This window comes from Manis pentadactyla, chromosome 2 (assembly GCF_030020395.1).
Source record: "Manis pentadactyla isolate mManPen7 chromosome 2, mManPen7.hap1, whole genome shotgun sequence".
NCBI lineage: Eukaryota > Metazoa > Chordata > Mammalia > Pholidota > Manidae > Manis > Manis pentadactyla.
The window spans coordinates 30,020,526-30,045,312 of NC_080020.1; the positions used below are offsets into that span (position 1 = coordinate 30,020,526).

Consider the following 24,787-nt stretch of genomic DNA (forward strand, 5'->3'; position numbering starts at 1 on the left):
GCCCGCCGCGTCGGGAGGCGCGCGCCCGCCCGCCGCCTGCCGCGGATCGCGTGGTCGGCTCTGCTCGCCGCGCCTCTCCCCCCGTCCGTCCATATTGCTGCAGCCCCCGAGCCGGGAAGCCCGGGCCGCCCCGGGGGCGGGGGGGAGGGAGGGACGGGACGAGAAGCCTGCCAGGCTCGGGGTGGGGGCGCCCTGCGAGGATCGGGCGGGGGGGGACGCGCGCCGAGGAGGCCTGGACCGCAGAGTGGGGGGCCTTCCTCCCCCCCCCGCCCCGCCAGCGGGCCTCGGACCTACGCCGGCTGCATCCGACCCGGAGGGGGGGCCGCGCCTAGCGTGAACCCCGACCCTTCTCCGCAGGGACTGGGGCCCAGCGCCCGGGAGGAAAGCGTCGCGGGTGCTCTGAGAGCCAAGTTCGAGGCGGGGGAGGCAGCCTCGGGCGCGCCCGGCTTCTCCGGGGGGGCGGGCGCGCAGATGGCCACTCAGGTGGAGCCGCTGCTGCCGGGGGGCGCCCCGCTCTTGCAGGCCGAAGAGCACGGGGGGCTGGTAAGGAAGAAGTCGCCGCCGCCGCCACCCGAGGGCAAGGGCGAGCCTGGGGCGAACGACGTCGGAGGGGGGGAGCCGGACGGCGGCGCCCGGAGACCTCGGCAGCCCTGCGCCAAGCCACACAAGGAAGGCTCCGGGCAGCAGGAACGCGAGAGCCCGCGGCCGCCGCAGCCGCCCGGCGCCGAGGGCCTGGCGGTCAGCGACGGGGAGGAGGGCGGCGGCGGCGAGCCGGGCGCTGGCGGAGGAGTGACCGGAGCCGCGAGCGTCGGGCGCCGAGACTTCGTGGAGGCCCCTCCGCCCAAGGTGAACCCGTGGACTAAGAACGCGCTGCCGCCGGTCCTGGCCACCGTGAACGGGCAGTCACCTCCAGGTGGGTATCCCTGTTTGCTATCCTGGGTCCGGGGCCCCTTCCGGGGACATGGGCGTCCCCTCCCCCAGCGGCCTTCAGGGCCCGGGGGTCCGCCACTGGTCGTGGTGACTCGGGATTTTTTTTAAATTGCCTTCTGGCTGTTTTAGGGTTGCTGTGCCCTCACCCCCGACACACTCGGGAACCTGCCCTTGCCGTAGGGCCGGGCCTCGGGGAGGCCACTGCCACCTCCTGGGCCTCAGCGGTTAGTGGGCAACGGCGTGGCCCGGGCCTAGCTTTCCCGGAGAGGGTGGGCGCTCGTTTCGGTGGAGAAGGCCCTTTCGCGTATTGCTGTTTAGAGACGGTTTCTAGGCTAAACCTTTCTCGGGTAGCTCCCTCGCCCCACCCGGCCCCAGGCTCTCGGTTCTCGTAGCGTTGCGATCGTCCCCATGTTGTGAATGTTTAATGAGCATATGTCATGGGTAGCAAAGCGCCGGGAGAGGAGTTCATAACGACGATACGGAATCGAGATTTGAAAGTTAACAAGTTTTGTTCTCTAGTAGGTGATACTAGGCGGTGGAATCGCCATTGGCGACGGGTTGAAGGGTCGGTTACGGGGAGGATAGGGAGTAGAGGAAACCCAACGTGTCATTGAATTCGGTGATTTCCCTCCCCGATCCCGGGGACCTTCCGCCTTGAGAGGGAGCCCGACGGCGAGTGTGCGGGGGAGCCAGTTTTGGGGTTGGCGGAAAATGTGAGGCGAGCGAGGGGGCATGCGGCGACGCGAGGGGCGTGTGGCGGCGGCGGGGGAGGGAGTGGCCAGCTGGGCGGGCGGGTGACAGTTCTGGGCGCCATGCGGCGCGGACCCGCGTGCTGCTCGGCCTCTGCGTTCGGCTCCCGCAGCCGCGCTCGGGGTGGAAGGTGGGTGCGGGCCGGCGGCGCGGCGCGGCTGGGAGTGTGCGTGTGCGCGTTCCCCCCTTCCCGGCATTCCTCCGCAGCCGGGAAAACGTGGTGCCTCCCCGCGCGGGGAGCTGCATGTGACCGCCGACCCGCGCTCCCCGCGTCCGCCCTCCCTCACGTCGGATTTTTGGACTTTTTGGACCTTTTGGCCTTGGTTCCTTGAGGAAGGTGGGCGTGCAGGGAATCCCAGCAGAGCCGTGTTAGCGTGGGGAAAAAGGCGGTGCAGAATATGGAGGTGCGTCTCGGCCTTCCCTTGCCTAGAATAGGTCGTTGGTTTGAGTGGGGGGCATGCCGCCCTCCCTCCTCCCTTTGCCGGCGTATAGGGTGTATGGTAAGGTGGATTCTTTGGGGTCCTTTATGAAGTGGACTGGAATCAAAACTCGCTTGTAGCTAGAATGATGGCCTGTAGTCATAGCCATAGTGCTTTTTCAAAACTCCCCTCCCCTTCTGCAGTAGCTGATTGAGGCTGACTGGTTTAAACCATCAAAATGGGGAAAGTTGAAAGAGGAGCTTAGTGCCATCACATTCGAGGGAGTAGAATCACTCCTAGGGAAACCAGAACAGCCAATTTCGGAAAATGGCATGTTGCAATTTTTATTTCTTTTAAGGTTGCTTCATTTGGAGGAGGTGACATTTGGGGTTTACTAATAGTACCTCAAACCATATTCTCTTCCTTCTGCCCTCACCCCTTTACCCTTCCCCCCCTTTCCCTTCCAGAACCCTCTTATGCAAAGGGCAGTGCTGAAACCTCCATTTTCTTGCATATCCCTCCTGACCCACCCACAGAGGGAGGGAAAGCAACTTTTAAGACTCTTTGGTCCTTCCCCACTCTTTAAACTCAAATGGGAGTAATCATCCCCAAGAGAGAGCACTCCTCAGGAGTTTAAATGGGGCTACTCACCATTGCTGCTGCTGCTTAGCTTCTGTTGAACCTGACTTGTGAGTTTTAAATCAGCCATGACATCAGGTGGTATTGGGTGCCTGAGCTGGCACTTTGTGCCAAGTTCAGGGGCCCCTGATAGGGTGCGTCACTGGGGTTATTGATCGTGGGAAGAACAGCTTGGCTGGCATCTTGCCTTTCCCTTGAGTGGAGAAGACAACTTGCTTTAAGTGCCCAAAGCAAAATTCTGAGTCTGGTAGATTTGCTCTGTTCTTGTTTTTCTGGAATCTTAAGACAAGAAAGTGTCATGTGTACTTGTTGATTTTGAACTCTTGGACTAACTCTTTGACCGACTAACTGAATTAATTCAGTAGCTTCTCTGTTTGAGCCAGTTATTAGGTCTTGGATTGTATCTGAGGGAGAATTTTGTGATTGAATCATCTGTCTGGTAAGGTTAGAGATGGTGGCCCGTTCTTTGAGTCCACATGGGTTGCTAAGGCCCTTTTCCAGCCCTGATTTTATTTGCAGCTTGGACAAGTTTAAATATGACACCAATGGAGTGGCAGTGTGGTCTTGGGAATTTTTGTGTTCTGTGATGCATATGTTTTTGGGAGTCTACAGAAATGAGTGCCTCATAAGCAAAGAGCTTTCCAACACTCTTTGCAGATGCCTATTTTTAGCCCTCCTTTTGGCCCAGATGCTAGTGTTTTAGTTCTTTAAGGGACACATGCAGTTACTAGTAATAAAAGATTTTGTTGGATATCCCCCCTTTCTTGTGGGGTTTTGTATTCTGGTTTAAGCTTCCACATCTTTTGTAGTTTTAAGTCAAGATTTGCATTTTGGCTTTCTGTATTTCCTTCTCCTAGAATATTTTGAAAATCAAATTTTTTACTTATCCTAGCTATGATTCCTTAACTATGAGAGAGGCTGGACATGTTAGTTAAAAGGAGAAATGCTATATAGCAACAGTTCTAGGATCCAAATGCCAGCTCTGCTCCACTTTCTAGCTGTGCCTCCTTGGGCAAGTTACTTAACCATTCTGTACTTCAGCTCCTGAGTTTGTATAATAGGGATTAAATTATGATTATCTGCCTTATAGGGCTTTTGTGATGAAATTTATACAGCATCTAGCCCTGTGCTTGACATGTGAAAGAGACTGTAGGACTTAGTGTGATTTTTGTGGGGGGGGTCTCCACTTTATCTGTAAAATGAGGGGGTTGGAGAATGCAGTACTTTCCTTTTCTGGGATTATATCAACATTCCATGAAATGTATGGTATCCATCTTCTTTAAAATGAACTTTTGCCTATCTACAGATAATGAAGGTCATTGTATGGATAATCTTAAAGGCTGGCAACCCCCAAAATTGGCTGTTTTTGCTTTGGGATGTCCTTTGAAGAGTGTTTTAACAATAGGTTTTAATTTGTTTGTTTGCCTTTGGTAAAGATTACCTTTTGGGAGAGGATGTGTGCTCTGAGGGCTGTGGGGAAAGGCCAGGCTGACTGAACTGTTCTCTGCTGCTCGTGAGTGCGCATGCAGTGGGTGAGGCTCGAGAGTGTATCATCACCACAGCCACCTACCTAACCTGGGGATTCAGGGGGTTGGTTACTTTATGTTGTAAGAAAACTAACCAGTCGTATAGTCTTTTTCTTGATATCTTCTTAAAGGAAAGTCGGGGGCAGGGTCTGAGACTTGAGTGTTTGTGTTCTGTGCGCTTTTTCTATGTTCCTTTGAAGTGCAGCTAATTGATGGCACAAAATGAAAAAGGGCTATAATCCCAATTAACCCACGGTAACCCGCCCCACTGAACTGGATCCCAGTAAATCTCTACTCTCCTCTTCTTCCCTTCCTGGCTTTGGGCCCTTCCCTGATGACTCGCCCCAGTTGCACCAGGTGGATTATTTGTGGGTCTGGAGCATCAGTCTTCACTGTGAAGAGCTCCAGCAGACCCTGGCCCTGTCCTTCCCCACCCCGGGAAGCCGACTGAGTGGAAGTGAGAGCTCTGCCCCTGGAATCATATAATTTGTACTTTGCTGCTGCTTTTTTATTTTTATTTTTTGGAGGTATAAATTGACATATATTAGTTGTAGGCATACAAAATACTGATGTGATATTTGTGTACATCCAGCTTTGTGTCTGACTTGTGCAGTCTTGGGTGAATTACTCAGCCTCTCTGAACCACCCCTGCCTCATTCTCAAAATAAGTATGGTAGTTACTATTCAGAGGGTTGTAAGAATTATAGAAGGTAATGTTTATAGACCTGTAGCATAGTGCCAGGCACAGGCTATCTAATAAATGCTACCTATTTAAAATAGCTGTTTTAAAAATATTTTAATAAATGATTACCATTATTAGGTGTGTTCATGATACTTCTGATTCTGCTTGTGACTAGCATTGCGGACACCAGCAACTCTCATGCTTTCTCTGTGCCTCTGTTTTTTTCTCCTGTAAAATGAGGGGAGATTGGATTAGGTCTAAATGACTTTTAAAGTTTTTTAACATCAAAAACACTTTTTTTTTTTCCAGTAACCTCCCTATAAAAGAAAGAAACCAAAGCAGAGCTTTTTATATGTGTTAGGTTTATATCTGCCATAGTCGTTAAGAATTTCAGTTTTGAATACAAGCTGTGTAAGGGTTAGATTCTTCTGGATTCAGGAACATAGGCTGACTTTTGGTAATTATAGGCTGAGACATTGTGTAGCAACTAGACATTACATGCTTAGCAATGCACTAATAGAAAGTATACCATACTGCCTGTGAAAATTTCCCCCTCCCCCAGTAAAAATGGAACCCAAACCTAATAGAACCATAGACCTGTGGGGATAGAGGAACAAATTGATTGGTCATAAGATAGCAGTTATCTAGTTTCTGAATGTGAGAGACTCTATAGGACAAATTGTCAATAAATAAATGGCATTTTTAAAAAAGGGAATTGTAGATGAAAAATTTGACATCAAATGCAGTGTGTGCATGTTGTTTGGGTCCTGATTTGAACAGTTATAAGAAAACATTTTGGTGACAGTTAAGGGAATCTGATCACTTTCGATTATATTAAGGAATTACTTGTCAGGAGTAGTAATAGCATTATGATGGTTTTTGTTTGTTTTAAACTCCGTAATTTTATATTTTGCACCTCTGGCCAAGAACTGCTAGGTTAGCCTTGATAGATGAGGACTTAAGCTCTTTAACTGTAGTTTAGATCACTTCCTCCTTTTCTAAAGAAAGCACACTATTAGGACCCTATGAAGCACACTATTAGGACCCTATGAAGGGGCAGGGGATATGCCTTCCCTGGGGCCCTTTACCTTGCCCCCTCCTGGACTGGGAGTTTGAGTTTTACACCATGGGGAAGTAAGCACCTGCTAGAAAGGGAGAGGTGCCTGCCTGAGGGTTCCAGGCCTGTGGTGGTGGGATAGCCTCAGTCAGTGGTTTGGGAACCCTGAACCTCCTGAGGGGTGGAGTCTCTTGACTGACCCATCCCCTCCCTGTCTGCAGTGGGACCTAGGCTAGAGTAAGCATTTTAGAGGTGTTACTCAGCACTCATTCCCTCCCTTTGGAAGGGGGAAGGGAGAGGAGGAGGAGCTGTTCTGAAACCACAAAAACCTCTTTAAATTGGAGAGCTTGGCAGATGGGAGTGCCCCTGTTTGTAAAATCCAAGCCCGGCTGGAAGGGAGTAATTAGGGTGTTGGGGCCACCAGAGGGCTCACAGGTGCCTCAGTCCAGGCTCACAAACCTTTTGGCAGTTCAGAGTGATATAAGGGAGTGGTCAGGAGCAAAGATGGCCTTACCTTGCTTGGGATTCATTAAAGGAATTAAGTTTTGATACCCAGCTAATGGAAGCCTGGGAAACAGTGGGGTGAAGTAGCCAAGGGGGTATGTGATAGGATTTAAATCAGAACGTGCGCAGGCTACTGCTCTCACTTTGCGACCTTAGCTTACCCAACTTCTCTTTTTCTTATTCACAGAATGGGACTAATCCCTGTTTTGAGGTTGTTTTGAGGATCAAATTGACACGAGAATGGGGTAGCTAGTTCATGAATTAAAATGTCCACACTGATGTAAGTGATTTAATTCCGGAAGATTAATTCCAAAGCTAGATATATGCAGTTTGAGGTAATTCCCTCTTCTGAGGGGGTTATCTTCACCTTTTCTAAATGAGAAGGGATCATCAGGAGTTAGCTTAATTTTCAAGTAGCACTATTTGAGTAGGTACCAGGGCCAGCTGGCCAACTGCTTGTGGCAGATAGCCATGGTGTATCCCTGAGGAATTTTCCCAGAGTCAGAGGGATGTTACTGACATGGCATCTTTCTTTGGGCTGAGCCTTTGGACTGGCAGTCCTAAGTGTTGGGGGTGAGGAGTGTGGGCCTTTATTGATGAATTTTATAAAGCTGGTCGTATAAGCTTGTCATGTGTGGGACTTCCCCATCTCAGTTTAAGGTGCTGTTAGTAAACCCAGATGCCCCTTTTATCAGAGGCCTTGTTTGTTTACAGGGTACTTCGTAATAGCCCTCCAGATCTGTAACCATCATACCCTCCAGACATACATTCTAGCAACTCAAGGTACCCTTTCTCTTCCCTGCTTTAAAATGAAGTTGCAAGCTTCTCAGAAGAGCTAAAGCCCCACAGTGACCTGGAAGACCATCTGAATGAATGGTGCTCCCGGGCTCCATTTTGCTTTCCTTTTCACATACACTAGCTTATTGAAGCTCCTATAACCCTGAGATAAGTACAGGTGATACCACAGTTACCACATACTGAGTGCTTTACCTGTCCTATCCTGCTTAATCAGCTCAACAAGGGTATCTGTGAAGAGAAAAGTGAGACTCAGGAGAGGTTAATAAGCAGCTCTATCCTTTTGACTGCTCTAACTTAAAACCTTGGGGTCATCCTTGCCATCCCTGGTTGTTTCTCTGTCACCTTACATCTAATTGATCAGTACATCCTCTTGGCTCCTAAAAACTGTGTCCAAAGCTAAATGCTCCTTATACCACCTCCTGTGTTGCCAGCCTGGTCCACACCCTGTTACTTCTTACCTAGATTGTTGCAGCAGCCTTCTAACTGGTCTCCTATCACTCTTGCTCAAAATCTTGTCATGGCTTCTCATAGAGTAAAATTGAGAGCCGCTAGAGTGTCCTTTAAAACTATGTTTGATAGGGCTCCCCACACTACCCATTCCCCCCGAAGCTCTGACCTCATCTTTCACCACTTTAACCTTGCAACAACATTGGTCCTTGCTTTTCCTGGAGCACATTATACACTCTTGTGAGTCAGGGCTTTTGTTCCGAAATGTCCTTCCAGATAGCCACATGCCTCATACCCCCAGTTTTTTCAGGTTCCTATGGAGAGGCCTTTGCAGACTACCCTGTGTAAAAGCAGGGTGCCACCGTATTCTGTTATCTCTATCCCTTCTGCCCTGCTCCATTTTTCTTCTTAGCTCATAGTACCTTAGGTATTTGACCATTGCTGTACCTCAGGCACTTTCAGCATGCCTGACACATAGTGGGCAGCTTGGTGAGTGTTTAATTAGTGAGTGAATGGATGACACTCATACTTTAACAGCGTCATGCAGCCTATTTTGAGTCTGGCATAAAGAATACCACTGTAAATAATTAAAATCGTGTTGGCAAGGAACACAGGTACTCTCAATCAGTATGGAAGGTGCTGTTTAAGAAAGATATGGGATACTTCGGAGGTTTAGCAGGGACTCCCAATTCAGTTTGAGCCAGAGAAGTCTTTCTGGGACAAGTGATGGCTAAGCTGAAATGGGAAAGATGGTCAGGAGTTCTCTGAGGAGAGGCCTGGCAAGAGAGCTTATTCTTGGTTGAGGTAAGACCCTGGGGTTCAGGGAACTGAGTAACTCCCTGTGACTGTAGTAGATGACTGGAAAGGTAAATTGTGATTTTAACTGGAAGGCAGTGAAGAACCGTTGAAGATTTTAAGTGAGGAAGTTGCATGGTCAGATTTCTCCTTTTGCAAGATTACTCTGGCCACATGGAAGAACCTTCCAGTAGTTTCCTGTCTGATCCTTGGAGGCATGGTTCCCAGATTACAAAAGGGGAACAGACATCCAAGTGTAGGTCTTGGGCAATTATCAGCTGTTATCCTTTAGGGGCAGGGAGTGGCTCCAGTTTATAGGATTCCTCTGACCTTTCAGAACGCCAGGTTAGCTGGAATGCATCTCAGTTGCTAGAAGCTGCACAATTGCTGATGGACTGACCTAGGCTGAGCTCTGCTTGAGCTTAGAGCCACCAACCTGCTTGCACCTGCTGCAGCGGGCTAGTTGGGAAGAGGAGGTAGCCCTGGACGTAGTGATGGGGGACGAGTTTCCAGGTGACATTCCCAGCCTCTCCCAGGGGAGGCACCCACTGGGCCGAACTTCCTCAGCCCATGTTGGCCCACGTCTGTTTCTAGGCTGCCTAACATTACTAGCCACTCTGTATCCTGGCTTGTGGGCTTTCCACAGATAGCCACATGCACAAGGTTTCCTGCCCATCAGAGCCACCTTCCCTTATCTGAATTCAGCTGTTTGGGCACCTGTGGTGAGAACAGTGAGTTTGCATCTGCCAATAGATAGGTTGCTGTAGTGAGTCACTGAGAATTCTGGGCTATAGAAAGTGAGGCTTGCCTACCCCAATACCTAGTTGTCAACTCTGTCCCCATTGCTGTGCCCTTGGGGATTGGATTTCCTTTCCCTTCTTTCAAAGAGGAAAGAATATTTAGAGCTGGAAGGGACCCCCAGAGGTCACTGAATCTAAATGCCTCATAAGTTAGGTACTTCAATTCTAGCCCAGAAAGGAAATAGAAGTTGCTTAAGGTCACAGTCATTTCAAACAAAGATGAGACTTCAACCCAAGTCTCTTGGTTCCTGTTCCAGTTCTGTTTTCACTCTGCAGCTGGAAGTAGGAAGAAGTAGAATGGGGTGGTTGTGGACTTTAGAATCAGTCACCCATAGTTTGAGTTATCCCAATCACTTAACCAGGTGCCCTTGGACAGACAGGATCGTAACTTCTGGACTTCAGTAAATGGAGTTCTATCTAGAGGACCCATGTATTAGGATCGCTGTTGAAAGTGAGGTAGGTGATTCTGAGTGCTCAGCCAGAGCCTGGCAAGTAATAATAAGTGATAACTGTAAGAGTGTTGATGGTTATTCTTTTGAGGCCTTGAATTTGACCCAGGTCTTCAGTTTGCTAACAGAAGTAAGGTGCGAAATCCAGCCTTCCTCTCTTGTCCAGGGTCTTCTGCTCCTTGATCTCTGATGTTTGGTCCTCAGTGTACACAGAAGGGTAGCCTGTGCCACTTCTTAAGAGCCAGCTCTTCTGACCCTTCCGCAGGCTGTCATGCAACTCCATAGAGTGGAATTTAAAGAGTCACTGGGGACTATGATCTTGTAGAGAGGAGCCCACATTGTGGCACTTGGGAGTGCCCTAGTGGTAGAATGGCAGAGATGCTGTACTCAGGTACTTTGCAGTGAAATCATCCCACTCCATCTTTGGTGTCTTTTTGCAGCTTTGGGGGTCTTGTTTGGTAAAGCACAGGACTCCTTGCTTTTCCTGTTCTATATATATAATAGCAGCGATAAGAGGAAGAGAAACCTCTTATGTGGATGGAATAGCCTGACTTGGTTTTCCCGAGTGGAGCTGAGTATAGCGGTAGAGTTTGGACATGGTGAGAGCGAGGTTGGGTGTAGAAGGCTGGATGCCACTTCTAGGGAATGTATGTGGGAGGGAAGCAGGAAATCAGGAGCACACAGGTGAGGTGGCTCACTGGGATGCGTGCACCTTTTTATGAAGAGAGTATGGTTGAAGGAACTAGGATTATTTTACCCAGAGGATCAAAGCTTCGGATGGTTGGAAATGCTGATTTTTCTGAAATACAGGATTTGAATAGACCTGCTTTGTGTGGCCCTATGGGTAAAGCTCTGTTGGCAGGTGTGAGGTGGAGGGTCACGTAGTTAACTTTCACCAGTGCTCCCAATGAATTCAGCTACCATAGGAAGTACCGAGTTCCTTGACGTGGTGATATTTAAGCTGTTTGGATGGCAATTTGCTATAGGGTTCTGCAGTACAAATTTGTAAAGTACTTGCCCAGATTTGTTCATTCAGAAATTTTTGAGTGCTTGTAGATATGAGGCCCCAGAATTCAGGGCGCAAACAATTCACTGCTGCCACGATGGGGTTTATATCTGGAAAGGCAAAGCCACAAATGGTAATCCCTCACCTTACCTCTTCAGGCTCAGTCCATCCTACTGACAGATTTTGAATGGCCTTAATATTTGAAAACAATTCAAGGCAGTCACCCATATTTTAAAATCACGAAAATTTTTCTGGAAACCTAGCGATTTGCATCTTCTCTTTAAAAAGTCTTACTCGAATATAACCCTCCAAATTCACATTGAATTGTATAGTTTGAAAGGGTGAATAGTATAGTGTGTAAATTATATCAGTAAAGCTGTTATGGGAAAAAAATGAAAAGGCTAGGCCACACTGAGCCTGTTTCTTCCTGACTGCTGTCCAGTGGCAGATTTAACCCGTTCGGCCAAGGACACAGCTTGAGGACAGCTGTCTGTCTGTCTGTCTAGCCCACAAGCTGAGTAGCACTCTATGGGAGAAGAGCTTGAAAGGAAATGATGGGGAATACTTTGAGGCTGAGGGCAGGAATTGCAGTCTCTAGAGGGGACTCCTTCCCCACCACTTGGTAGGAGAGTGGGTGTGATGGGGAGACAAGATGCCACCAGGCACTGTGGCCTCACATCCCAGAGTAGTGGTAGAAAGCTGTCTGAGAGCTAAGAGATGGCCTTGCCAGAGAAACTGGGGTATGCTAGGCCCCAGTGAGCCTTTGCCCCTTCCCCCCATCTGTGAAATGGGTACATCTTTGATCTCAGTCTCTAAGGCCCCTTCCAGCTCAGATACCCTGTAGGCATGAGAGCAGCTAAGACAGATGTCATTATGTCTCAGGGTGGAAAGGGGAAAGATCCTGACTAAGTGGGCTCATGTATCGTGGTCCTGCTATTTGGGGAGCCCTGTAGGTGCAGAACTCTGGCCAGGAAAGTTGGGGACCAGCTTTTAGTTCCAGGTGTTTGGCCTACTTGCTAAGATACCTTGGGCAACTTACTGTGCTCCCTGGATTTCATTTCCCTCTTCTGTAAATAAAAATGGTTGAGCCAGAAGAATTTTGAGGTCCTTTCCCACTAGGATGAAGTTCAATATATCAAATTGGAGATCAGCAAGACTGTAGTGTGTTGAGAAATAATTCATCCAATGGGTATTGCTTTTCCCTACCTGACTGCACTGGCCTTAGAGTGTCATCCTTGACAGCTTGGCCAAGGCTGTGGGATTCTTCTACCTAGATGTGGGGCATTATGGGGCTTCTGGAAAGTGCTGGGATAGATGAGCTGCCCCAGAAGGTTGTGAGTATCTTCAGCAGAGTGGTGGCCCATCTCTTGGCAGGATGTGATTGAGAAGATTCTGACGCCCTGTATCTTGTTAGATTGGGTGGTTATTGACAAACACACACCATGTGCACCCCTTCTGCCCTGAGATTTAAAACCTAAGAGCCCAGGGCCACAGACCAACTCAGTAGAAGGCAAGCTGACCCATCTCAAGAGACTGAGTATGCAGAGTCTCAGGCTTCTGTAGAGAAGCACTAGGACTTGAGCCTAACCATTCCAAGTGAAAGGAACTAACTTGCTTGCCACCAAAGTGAAAACCAGTCATTTTACGCATTTATTGAGTAAGTTACTAAGTGCTTGATCATGGGAATACTGATGGGCACAAGACAAAAGGGGCCTGCCCTCATTCTGGTTGGAGGCACAGGAAACCAACAGGGTAGTTCTGGGTATCTATTGCAGCCTGACAACCTCAGAACTTAGTAGCATAAAAAAAACAACCATTTTATTCACCAATTTGAGGGTCAGGATGTGGACAGGGTTCAGCTATTTTCTATTTTCAGGCATTTCTTTTGTTTGGCAGTGGCAGAGGTGGCAGGTGTCCTGGTCTGGAGGGCCCACCGCTTCACTCCCACATTTGGACCCTTGGCAGGAATGGCTGGAAAGCTGAGTTCAGCTGGGACGGAAGTGCCTTCGGTGTTCTTTACAGCATGATGGTTTCAGGGTAGTAGGACTTAACTACACGGTGGCTTAGGGCTCCCAGAGAGAGCTTTCCAAGCAGGTAATGTTAGTATTCCAAGGTTCTGGACCCAAGCAGTGGCACAACACCACTTTTACCACGTTATTTTTGACAGAAGTCACAGATCCTGCCAAGAATTCAGGGAAGGGGATGTGGGCCCTGCCTTTCAGTGGCAAGGAGGAGTGTCAGTTTGCTGCCATCTTTAAATGGCAGCATCTGATAGTAGTAAGTGCTGTGAATGAAGCAGTATAAAGGCAATAGGAAAGTGTTGGGGGTGTGTGGCTGGGGACAGCTTGAACCAAGGTGTTAGGGGATGCTTCTAAGGGTGAACCAAGATGGGACTGATAGGGAGCTTGTGGTGAGCATCCTAGCCTGGAGGGAACAGTATTGGGTGGTAATGAGTATTTAGTTCTCCAAGGAGCAGATGAGAGAGGCCTGTGTAACTGAGAGGCAAAGGACTCAAAACATCCAAAGCAAGATGGTTTTGGAGGCCATCTTAGGGAATTTGGATCCTGTTCTGAAAGCAGTGGAAGAGGTAGCATAATCTGATTTTTGCTTTTCTGTTTCTCTGCTCTGTGGAGGTAATGGCTGTGTGTGTGTTCTGCAGTAGTCCAAGAAAAAGATGGAAAGACATGGGTGATGGCAAAGTGACTGGGGCCTGATTTTTTTTTTTAACTAGCTGTTTTCCTCCAAGACTAGGCCACTCAAAGAGGGAGTTTTCTGATTGCAGTTGATTCCTTCTCTCTTCTCAAACTATCCAGAATCCAAATTAGTTGTACTGTGCCCAATAATTAGAAGCGTGGCTTGAGGCAGGCTGGTATTCTTCCCTTAGTTCTGAGTCTTGGCCCCAGAGCCAGGATTAGTGTTGGTGTTTCCCTGCCTAGGCCAGCTTCCCTTGGCCCGTCCCAGGCTTCATGCCTCAGGTAGAGGTAGAATGAGGGTGTGGGTGACTAGCATGGGGAGGTACCAGACGAAGCTGGGGCAGGGATGGTGGTGGAGATTGGAGATAGGAAATGAGCCCAGTATGGGGTTTCTGTGTCAGTTTTCTGTTTCTGATTTCTGGTTAGGAACTTGTTTCAGGTAAGATCTTGAGGGTAGGGTCAGTGCAAGCTGCCTGAGCTGAAAGTCTGGGATCTAAGTTCTGGTTTCAACCCCTTTCTCTCCTTTCTCCTGGTTGGACCTTCATTTCTCACAACTTGTAGAAGGGATTGGATCCTGTGCTTATGAACGCGTTGCTCTTCTATCACTCATTTGCCTTTACCCTGTTCCTGGGTTTATCTAGGTGTCCTAGAATCTGCCTCCGAGGTAGCTTGATTTGTTAAAGGGAGCCAGGACAGCTATCCCAGACCCTCCACTTCTCACGTGATTATCAAACTTCTGAGCCACCACACACATCTCGTTCATTTTCATAAGAACTCTGTGGAGTCTAGCTACAGTTATGATCCTCATTTTACAGATGAGAAAACAGGTGTTCAAAGACATTCTGTAATTTGCTCAAGGCTACACAGTAATCAGTAAGTAGCTGGAATTTGAGCCCATGGCAGACTGATTTCAGAGTTCCTGCCTTTTCATCCGGTTTTGTATTCTCCTAGACCATAGAGGTATACCACCCAAAACCTGTTTCGGGGGGGAAGAGGACCTACACAAATCTTCAGACAGCAGGAATCTGTACAGGGCCCTTGTGGCCCTGCCTGAAGTCCCAGTTCTGGCCCCCTGGCCACTCTGAGTGGGTGTGAGCCAGGCCCTGGAACTTCTGATCCTGCTGGGGAGCCTTGGCCCTCTTCCCCTGGAGGTGTTCTTCTTTAGCTCTGTGAGGCCATATGCAGCCTGCTGGAAAGAGCGGTGCTGACCTTGTTCTCAGTGGGAGGGGGTCTCTGGCAGTGGGAAGGGGTTGGGGGCAGCTCTCTACAGGCATTGGGAGGCTCTCTCTGTCTCTTCCCAAAGGGGATGGGAAGAACACTATCAAGTGTAGGGCCTTTTCATTTATTTGGAAAGGGACATCTTTGAAACTTAACACCAATTCATGAAAATAAGTAAAAATGTTCAAATATGTTTTAGCAAAGAAAAAAACAAATCCTTTGTAATTTGTCCCAACAGCCACTGAATACTGCTAAGCAACCATACACACTTTTAGACCAATGCTGCCTAATAGAAATACAGTGAGCCACGTGTATAATTTTAAGTTTTTTAGTAGTCATTTTTTAAAAATTCAGATGAAGTCAACTTAAATAATATAACCCCACATAATCAAGTATTGTTTCAACACATCAGTATAAAAATTATTAGTGAAATATCTATATTTGTACTGAGTCTGAAATCTGGTGTATCTTTTACACTTAAAGTACTTAGTTTGGACTAGCCACATTACAAGTGCTCAGTATCTACATGTGGCTAGTGACTACTGTATTGTACAGTACAGTTCTGGAATTTACTTTGTATGTGAGTATGTATTTGCACACACTCTCTCTCACTCACCTCTTTAAATGAATCCTAATACTTTGTGAGTTTTTTCCCTCCCACTTAGAAACACAGGCTTTCAAGGGCACTTAGCTTCTTGTAACCCTCAAAGCCAGCTTTGTAAGGAAGGTAACAGTTTCCAGTTGAAAAACGTTAAGGAGCTGGCCAGTGCTTATTGCTGACTGCAGGCACACACACCCAGCTCTGCTGCCCACGAGGCTTCTGCTCCTTCACTGCCTCCTGCAGGCACCTGGAGTTGATCCAAGACCACTGGGCCAGGTCCAGAATTCACATACCACATGCTTGTGTGCACCCACAACACCATTTAGTGAGGGAAACAGGTCCATACAGGGGAAGCTACAGACCAAGGCTGCCATACAGGGATGCAGTGCAAAACACAAGTACTTCTGACACCCAGCTCAGTGGTTTTTCCACCATCCTTGTCTGTCTTCCCAGGGCTTACTGCTTGGTTATGCAGTTAGCCACAGTACAAAAAGGAAGCTGTCAAGGGTGAACAGAGGCCTCTACTTGGGCTTGTCCTGGGTGCCCCCAAGTCCACAGCTTATCTCCAATGGGAGGCTGATAAGCAGGGGATACAGTAAGGAACATGTGTTGGCTTGGGTGAGGTCAGGACTTAGAAATCTCTGGTTTGTCAAATAATTCTACCTCCCTTGTGCTAGGGCATGGGTGCATGTGCTACACACCAGGCCACTTTTGTGGCAAGAGCCTCCTCATTCCTTAACAGGTCAGGTTTGTGCAAGCCTGGTTTCATTTCTTTTCCTCCTTCCTCCACACCCAAATTTGTGCCTCAGTTTTCAGCCTGTAAAATGGGACTGCCTTCTAGGTATGTCATTACCTGCTGCTGGCTACCTCTTACCTCTCTGAAGGATGACTGGGGGTGAACAGCAGACCTTGGATTAACCCTCAGGTAAGAGGGGCCAAATTACTGCTGACTGGGGTTCTGGAGACTGGGTGAATCCAGGGGAGGGACCTACTCCAGAGAATGAGGTGGTGACTTGGTGCATACTCCTCCAGTGTGCTACTGCCCCGGGATGGGGTACCGTCTGAGATGGTGCCTGTCAGAGCTGACGATTCTGAGCCACTATCCTTTGATTTCTTCTGGGGTCTGGTCTTATTCATCAAGTTCTTGGATTGAAAGGGTTGGTACTGCCTTTGAGATGGCCTGTAAGATTTTACAAAACACTTCTTTATTTATATCTCACAAGTGCCCGTGAGGGGAGTGATAGTTGTCCCCCAATTTCTCCACAGGCTTATGGAGATAAAGAGACCTGACCAGGGTCAGAGTTAAAGACCAGCAAAGTCAGTTTGTTGTTGTTTTGTTTTTGTTCGTTTTGTCCTTTTCCTTTAAAGCACAACAAGGAAAAAAGAGTAAAAAGAAGATAAGCATCAGTTTTCTTAAGTAAGATACTGTAAGGGATGTACTTAGAGTGATAGGTCATACTAAGGGCTCAACTGTACCTCTGTAAACATTTTTAAAAAGATATTTGACTCTTGACCTTTCTGTCCAGGAATTTGGGGCACAGCAGTGTGTCCACTGAGTGGGAGGCCCTCTTGCCAAGGATGGGGAAAGGGTGTGAGGGCAGTCGGAGCCTGGGAATGGCGGGGAGTGGAGAAGCTGCGGAGGTTCCCCATGGGGCTGCAGCTGGGTTTGTCGTGGCTCCGGGGTATTCCCCACCATCCAGGTCTCCCCTGTCTACCCCTGACTGCATCATCGCCATGTCGTTTTCTCTCTGAGGCGGTAGTTCTTCGGAGAGGCTAAACTTGAGGAAGCCCCGAAACCAAAGGGGCCTCGGAAGCTTTGATGGCTTGTCATTTTACAGAAAACTAAGGCCATCTCTTGGGCAGTCTCGCGGGTGGCACCCAGGGAACCGTGGTGTCCATGCTAGGTCTCTCTTCATTCTGCCTTGTTCCTTCAAGAAGCAGCACAAGCCCCTTTGAATGGTTGATGCTGCAGGGGTGGAGATTAGTGAGGACCAGGCCTGGCAGCACAAACCCCACGGCTGATCCGGTACAAATGCTGTCACTCCTGGTCCTTCGGACTTAAGTCTTCAGCTTTCCTGCCTCTCCCACACTGCACCAGCCACTGACACACCCGGAGCCCTGAGAAGGCCGGGGAAAGTCTGCCCAAATGGAGGGGGTGTTGCCCAGAAACACTGTATTTCCTGAAAGTAGGCCCGCCCTTCCACTCCGCCTTACTGAGGAGCCCTTCAGGATAGAGCACAAAACATGGGTGTGGGAGAGATAAGGGGCATTAAGCAAACATACAGGTCTGGGACCCTAATAGCAGGCTTACCACAGAGCTTGTAGTGGAAAAATTTGTCAGTGGCCCTAATGAGATATTGAGAGACATCTATAAACTTCAAGTTAAATAGCTAATAAGAGTGCTTACTATACACTAGGCACTTTTCCAAGTACTTTACAAACATCAACTCATTTAATCCTCACAGCTGCATTTGGTTAGAAACTATTCCCTTTTACAGAATCCCAGAGTCATTGAGGTAAAGTAGCAGAGCCCCAGGCCAGTGGAGCCCAGGCTCTTAACTGTTGCACTGCCTGCTGGGGAAGTAGTGTGATCCCACTGACCTTGGGGAAGTAGGCAGTTTTCCTGACCCCCAGCCCAGTGTCCACAGAGGCACCCATTCCATAATTCTCACTTGTGTTTCTGCATTTTGTTCTGCCTGGACCTTGCCTTAATCTTTCAAAACAGCTGGGGCCTGAGGGTTGCAGGTCTTGCCTGAGGTGAAACTAGAGTGGCCCCTGGAGGGAAAGAGCACTGAACCCATGTCACCTACATCAGCTCTCACATCAGCTTCTCGTTTCATGGGCTGAACCTTTGGCGATCTTACCTCCTGTATCCACAGTACATGATATGGGCTAAATTAAATGGTTGTTGAGATGAAGAGCATTTTTCAGTCATTGCCAGATGATAAAGAAACACATTTGTGGCTCCCATCCTTTCTCCTGCCCACAGCAGGCATTGCTAATTCATCCCAGGCCTTTCCCAAGCCTGTTTCATGCCTGAGGATCCTCAGTACAGCATCCCAGGCAATCCAGATCAACCAGTCACGGGTGGATTTTTAAGATTTACATAAACAGCCTTGAGAGGATAGGGACTCTCTAGTTCACCAGTGCTGCCCCAGTACCTGGCACACAGACCCCTCCCTAAATAGCCATGTTACCAGTGGTCAAGTTTCATGATAGGGTGTCAGGAGCCCAAGTCTTGAATCTCAAAAAACAAGTTGGTAACCTTGGGACATGTCAGGAAGCCTGCTGTGGCTCAGTTCTGTAGTATGTGGTGTGGGGAGAAGTACATTTCACCCATCCTGCCTCAGACTGTTTTTATGAGACTTAGATGCAGTGATGGATGAGGAAGTACCTTAGGAGCTGATTAGCCTAGGTCACCAAGAGTAAAGAAGGGTAATTTACCTGGATGCGTGGTTATGCTCTCCCCTGTGCCCAGAGCAGGGTCTGTATAAAATCCCTGCTTTTCCACCTCTCCCACTCCTGCCTGTCTTTTGTCCTGTAGGGTCTCTGCACTTCCTGCATCCTCTCCTTTCTGATCTGCTGGAGGAGGCATCAGCAGCTCCCGGGCTTGGTGCTGGCCAGAGCCCGGGACTCCGGGCTCCGGGTGGGCCTGGAGCATTCATTGCCTTTGCCATAGACAGTTCTTTGATTCCTGTCTGTGCTTTGATCTTCTTTCCCTATGCTGAGTGGTGACATCCCCACCTGGCAGGTAGCAACTAAGTAGTCTCAGAGAAGTGGATTCTGTTACCAGTGTGGCCTCAGTCCACTGTAGTGCCTGCAGTCTTAAACTCCCAAAGGAGCCAGTGTTTGTCTCCTGCAGCTGATAGAGGCTTAGGGTGTCCTGGGATTTCAGATCCTTGGGATCAGATACCTTTCTCAATGTGTGATCTTTGGCTGCCCACTGAGCCTCCTAGTCCCTAAAACTAGGATAGTAGTTCCACCATTGTAAGGAGTAAAAAACAATATACAAAATGCCTCGCGGCAGGAGACCTGAGGTCAGTGCTTCCGCTGAGGTTGCCTTCTATTAACGGCCCCAGATCTCAGGACATTGGGTGAGCAAACAGCCAAGCTTGGAAAAGAGAGTGGAGGCTGTTTGGCTGTGAAGGAGACAGGCGAGAGTGCCTTCAGAAGCCGCATTCTCCTCCTGGCACACCTGGCACAGCCATCATTTGGAACTTGTGAAACTGAACCCCAGGCCCAGCCCAGACTGATCCTCTGTGCCCTCATGTCTGTCAAAATACTCAGCTTGTGGCTTCCTGGCCTGACCAGTCTTGGTTCCTGATGTTGGACTGGTAGGTAAATGGAGGGGGTGAGCTCCTCGTGCACCCCTCCTCTGTCTGCTGTTTGTGTATGTAATTAAGACATGCAACCTCATGCTCTTGTGAGCCCGTTCATTCATGTCTTCATATGTGACACCCTGGACTGGGGATCAGAGTCCAGGGTCCCTTCCTGGAAATCTCAGTTATTGGTTGGCAGTTCAGTTCTCAAACATGAATTGGCATTAGCATTGCACAGGAAACTTGTTTAAAACTGCAGGTGCCCAGCCTCTGCTCTCTCTCCTCAAACATTTCTGGAACTTGGAGGAAGGCAGGAATCTGTATTTTAAACGAACCCCCCACCTCCACTGCCATGGTATTGCAAGCCTGGTATCTCTCTGGTCCCAGTTACCACAGCCGTGAAGTGAGGGGTTTTCATACTGGCTTCTGCTCAGGAGCTCCAGCTGAATGGGAGATAAAGGTGTGGGGGGTGGGGAGGAGGGGTTTGAGTTCCATTTCCAACAGAACAGCTCTGATATTTTTATTTTTTTAAGAAACCCTATATATTTTCTTAAAAGATGGTCAATATAAAACAAAAAAATTAAAATGAGAACTCATGTACATACTACTAGTTAAGTGCAGCACTGCTTTTAAAATATTAATGCAGTGTTGTGGTTCAGGGTAGTAACCCCTGTGAAGATTAACAGCTGAAAGTCATTGGGTTAAATCAAAATCAGTCCAAGTATGTCCAGAGAAAACCTACTTTAGAATTAATTACCTAGCAGATTGCTGGCCTCACCATTCCTGAGCAAAAATCTCTGGAGGGCACAGGACCCAGGAATCTACATTCTGATAAGCTCCTCAGACTAAAGATTATTCTTCTACACACTAAAATCTTAGGTCTAATGTCCTTGGTAGCAGTGATTTCAAAGGTAGCCTGTTCCCCCAGAAATCTGGCTTCATGTAAAGTTGTGGTTGGGGTGATGAGTGGATATAAGGATAAAATCAAAGGATGTTAAGGGTGAAAGGACTGCAGATGACAGGGACCCCTGCTCCCCTTTCCACAGGCCTCTGAATGGAGAAACTGAAGACACCCAGAGGGGAATTCTTGCCAGGTTCCCACAGCAAGGGCTGTAGTACATATGCCAGGACTTGTGTTTAGTCTCTGGACTCCTAGCCCAGGGCTCTGCTCATTCACTAGCCCACCGTCATGGAACATGAGCAGTGCACCTTCCTTTCTATGGTGGCCAGAGAGAGCAAATAAAAATACAGGACACCTAATTAAGTTTGAATTTCAGATAAATGGCACATAATTTTTTAGTACAAGGTGTCCCAGATGTTGCATGTAACATAAAAATTTACTTGCTATTTATCTGAAATTCAAATTTAATAAGGTGCCTTGAGTTGCTAAATCTGGAGACCGTATTTTTTTTCTTTTTTTTTCTTAGCATTAGAGAGGTTCAAGAATTCCCTCAATTAAAAGCTATCATGCATTTTATGATAGTTCTGTGTTTAACTATGTCCTCAATTAAGCTGTTAAAGAATCCTGTGAGCTAGCAACTGTCATGAACCTGTTTCATAGTTTCAGAAAAATGAGAGGTTGAGTCTGACTCTAGGATTTTTCCACATAAGGTGCCCTTCTACCTCCTCATGAACCTGCTTGCTTGGCCCTCATTCCTGTGTGACCCAGTTACTATCTGTTACAAGCTGCATGCGAGATTGGTCTGATTTGACCATCTTTCCTGGCCTTGTGAGTTACTTATTTGATCATGGCTGGTAGTCAGAGCATCCTCAAGTGGACTCCAAAGTTCATGCTGCTTTGTGCTCTAAGAGGCAGTGGCCTAGTAAATAGGTGGTGGGATGGGTTTGCACGAGGCGTCAGGCCCCTTATATTGGCTGAAGGGAAAGGGTTGTGGAATAGTGTGCCTGCCAGTTCCTCGAGGGCATCTGGGCAAGGATGGGGGTGTCTGTAGATGGGCAGCCCGTCTCCACGTCCACTGTTTCCCAGAGCTCTGCTCTTTCCCAGTAAGGTGTAACTAGTAGCAATGAAGGAGCCCCCAAGGCTGCCCCAAACTCATCAAGAAAGGCAGATGAGCTGCTTCTGGGAGGCAGGGCCATCCTAGTTGCCCTGAATCTCGGAACTCCAACTCCTCATTTGCTTCTGGGATATCTGGCAAGTCTCTCCCATTTCTGTGGAGTTTTCCGGTTGCTAAATGTTCTGGCCTGCAGGGCTTGAGCCATTAGGGCCTGGTCATTTCAGAGAGTAGGAAACAGGGTGAGTGAGGGGGCCCAGTCTGCCATACCAGGTAGATAACTGCCTGGGGCCTGTGTACCTATGTCTTCCCAAGGAGCTGAAAGGTCAGCTTACTCTGGAGAAATGCAAAGAAGAAAAGTTGGTGGAATCCTCCCCCCCACCCCACCCCCACAGATCCAGTGCAGCCAGAACACCCTGTCTTTCTGTTGTGTATTTCAGTTCCATGTGAGAAGTCGTTTTTCTTAAAATTGGAGGGGCAATACCTGAGGCCCTGCCCCCCGCCCTGTGAGTAGCTGTAGTGGTGCACAGAGCATATTTTGTTGTGGAGGGGGCAATTGGCTTTCCCACATGCCAGAAAAGCTCTGGATCTGGAGGCAGGGACTCAATGTCCAGTGCCAGCTCCACAACAATTCACTGGTCACCTTGGGTACCCTCTGGTAACCCCTGGGCCTCAGTTTTCCCATCTATACAAGGTGATGCTCAAGTCCCTTCCAGTCCTGGCTGGATCTGGGAGCTTCTCCACTCCCCAAAACAGGGTAATTCAAAATAATTTCTTAGGGATTCAGGAGCCTCTTGAAGTAGAAGATGCCCTAGATTAAGGACAGTTAAAATGGGTTTGCATTATTGGAGGTAATGGGTGACCACCAGGACAGAAAAACCAGCGTAGAGGTCAGCAGCCTCCTACATCAGGACAGTAGGGCAGGCTGCAGAGTGTTGCATGTGCCTAGCAACCTTCCTTAGAGGTGTGGCTCCTAAAATGAAGGGCCCAGCTGCCCAGTAATTGGACTATCTCTTAGGGTCAAGGAAAGCATGTGTGAGCCCACAAGCAAGCCCGTAAGTGGAATAGTGTTCATAGAAGAGTTTTTAAAAATATAAATTGATTAATTACAAAGCAGGAATTTCTCTTCAATATCTACTTTATGCTTGTATCTTTACGTGAAAGCTCAGAGCAACACCAAGCCTCTGTTCAGAGGTGTGGCCTCAGCTGCTCTTGAGTGAGTGCTGCCCCGTTAGCTAGTTGGTGCACGTGTTTTCCACCTCCCCAAGGTTGCCAGCCACCACATGATTATGGTATGGCTTGGGGTCTGGAGACTTACGTCTGGGACCTCTGGGGAGTTGTGTGCTGTTTTGTCTGCAGCATACCCTTGCTATCTCTTTCCAACAGCTGACTCTTGGTTGGTGTGTGGATTGAAGCACACTGTTAGAGGAGAGTAGAGCATAGATCTAGACTCTAAAGGACCTGCAGCTGCTGGACTGCATAGCTGTGTTTTCCGTTCATAATGCAAAGGGGGCAATTAATCTCTGCTGTAGGAGCTCTTTGAGAAGCATCTATACCTATGTAAATTCCTTTTTCAGTAAATGTTTACTGTGGGTCTGCCATGTACAGGCTGCAGTCCTGGGTTCCAAAACCCAGAGGCTAGTGAAGCCCATGAGTGGATCAGGCTGTGCCTGGGTTTCTATCCCAGCTGTGCTACCTAGTAGCCTGGTGACCTTTAACAAGTCATTTAGCCTCTCTGAGCCTGTTTTCTTCATCTAGAATCTGGGAATTAACACTATCATACCTACCTCCTGAGTGGTTGTGAAAAATACATAGGTTGCATGTAAAGAACTTGGCACCTTGCAGGGCATGGTACAGGCTCAGTAATTGATTAGTCTAATGGGGTTGAGATAGACACAAATGCAACCATTTCAGGGGTTGGTGAGTTTTCTGAAGCCCCAAATTATGGATTGAATTAGAACTTTATCCAGATTTTCTCGTTGGGTAGCAGTTTACACTGGGCAGTCAGGGAAAACCTCCTTGGAAGAATATATGCTGTGACCTGTGAATACTGTCACACAATATACACTATATGACCTTGGGCAAGTCCCTCCCCTGTTTCATTTTCTGGACAACTGGAATAATAGTGTCTTTTTGAGGCAATTAAGTGAAATCACACATGGAAAGCAACTTAGACCAGATTTTGGCATCTAGTCAGCACCCTCTAAAAGGTGGTTAGTAGTAGTATTATTACTGTTCTAACTAGAACCAAAGCTGGGTTGGGGAGCTGGTGCTTGGAGACCAGGGCCTTCACTAGCTACTGATACATTTCAGCTTTGATGATTATTAATTAGCATGTGGGCAGGACTTTAGGGACTGGTACCAGCAGTGTGGGTGGCCACAGCCACCCGAGAGCGGCAGGGTCCATGTCTAGACAGGGAGAGTAGAGACACTGGGCTACCTGGGCCACCACAGGCTAAAGATAGTCGAGTAGGGCTGGCCTGGGCTGGGCCGGTGGTGTCATGTGACTGGAGCCCTGCTGCCCCTCCCCTTCTCCTAGGCCAGGGGGTATAGACTCTGCACTCCTGGGCTGGCTGCTGACCAGCAGCTTCCTTTGAGCTGAGCCTCAAGATGGTCTGACCTTATGAAGCTTTTCCTTCCTCTCTGCCCACTTCTCCCACAAGGGGGCCCTTCAGCCCCCTCCTTTGTTTCATCTGCAGGTCTGGGGGAAATCAAGGTGAGAGGGCTGGGTGGGAGAGGCCTCTGAGAGGTGGGGGCAATGGCAGCAGCTAGAACTGGTGAACAAGGTGAGGAGGGTTAACAAGGGCAGGAAAATACTCTCTTTCCTCTGTAGAAGTGGTGCTGGGGGTGTTAGGATCAGTGGGGTTGGGTGAAAGGCCTGTGGTACCCAAGCTCCTTTTCCATGACTCCACCCCTCCCCAGGCTGAGTGACTGCTGAGAATATACCAGGCTTTTCAGATCTGCCCCAAGGCTGGCCTGGGAGGGAGAGGCACAGGTGGGATGTGCAACCAAGACTCCCTTTCTTGCCTGCCTCACCCTCTTCTTAGATGGTTTCACTGCCTTCCACAGTTGGGGTCTCCAGCTGCAGCTCAGGCAGATGGTGGTGGCCTTACCCATTTCAGGAGGCTGAGGATGGAGGCAG

The 24,787-nt window shown here is 48.5% G+C and overlaps 1 protein-coding gene across 1 annotated transcript in view; it reads left to right on the plus strand.

Annotated features, from left to right (window-relative positions):
• The first annotated feature begins 252 nt into the window (after window positions 1-252).
• LARP1 (La ribonucleoprotein 1, translational regulator) overlaps window positions 253-24,787 on the plus strand; it is a 58,384-nt gene continuing 33,849 nt past the window's right edge. The window contains exon 1 of the mRNA XM_036910101.2: window positions 253-913. Coding sequence (XP_036765996.2) covers window positions 472-913 — 442 coding nt within the window. The 5' untranslated portion in view covers window positions 253-471. The remainder of the gene's footprint in view (window positions 914-24,787) is intronic.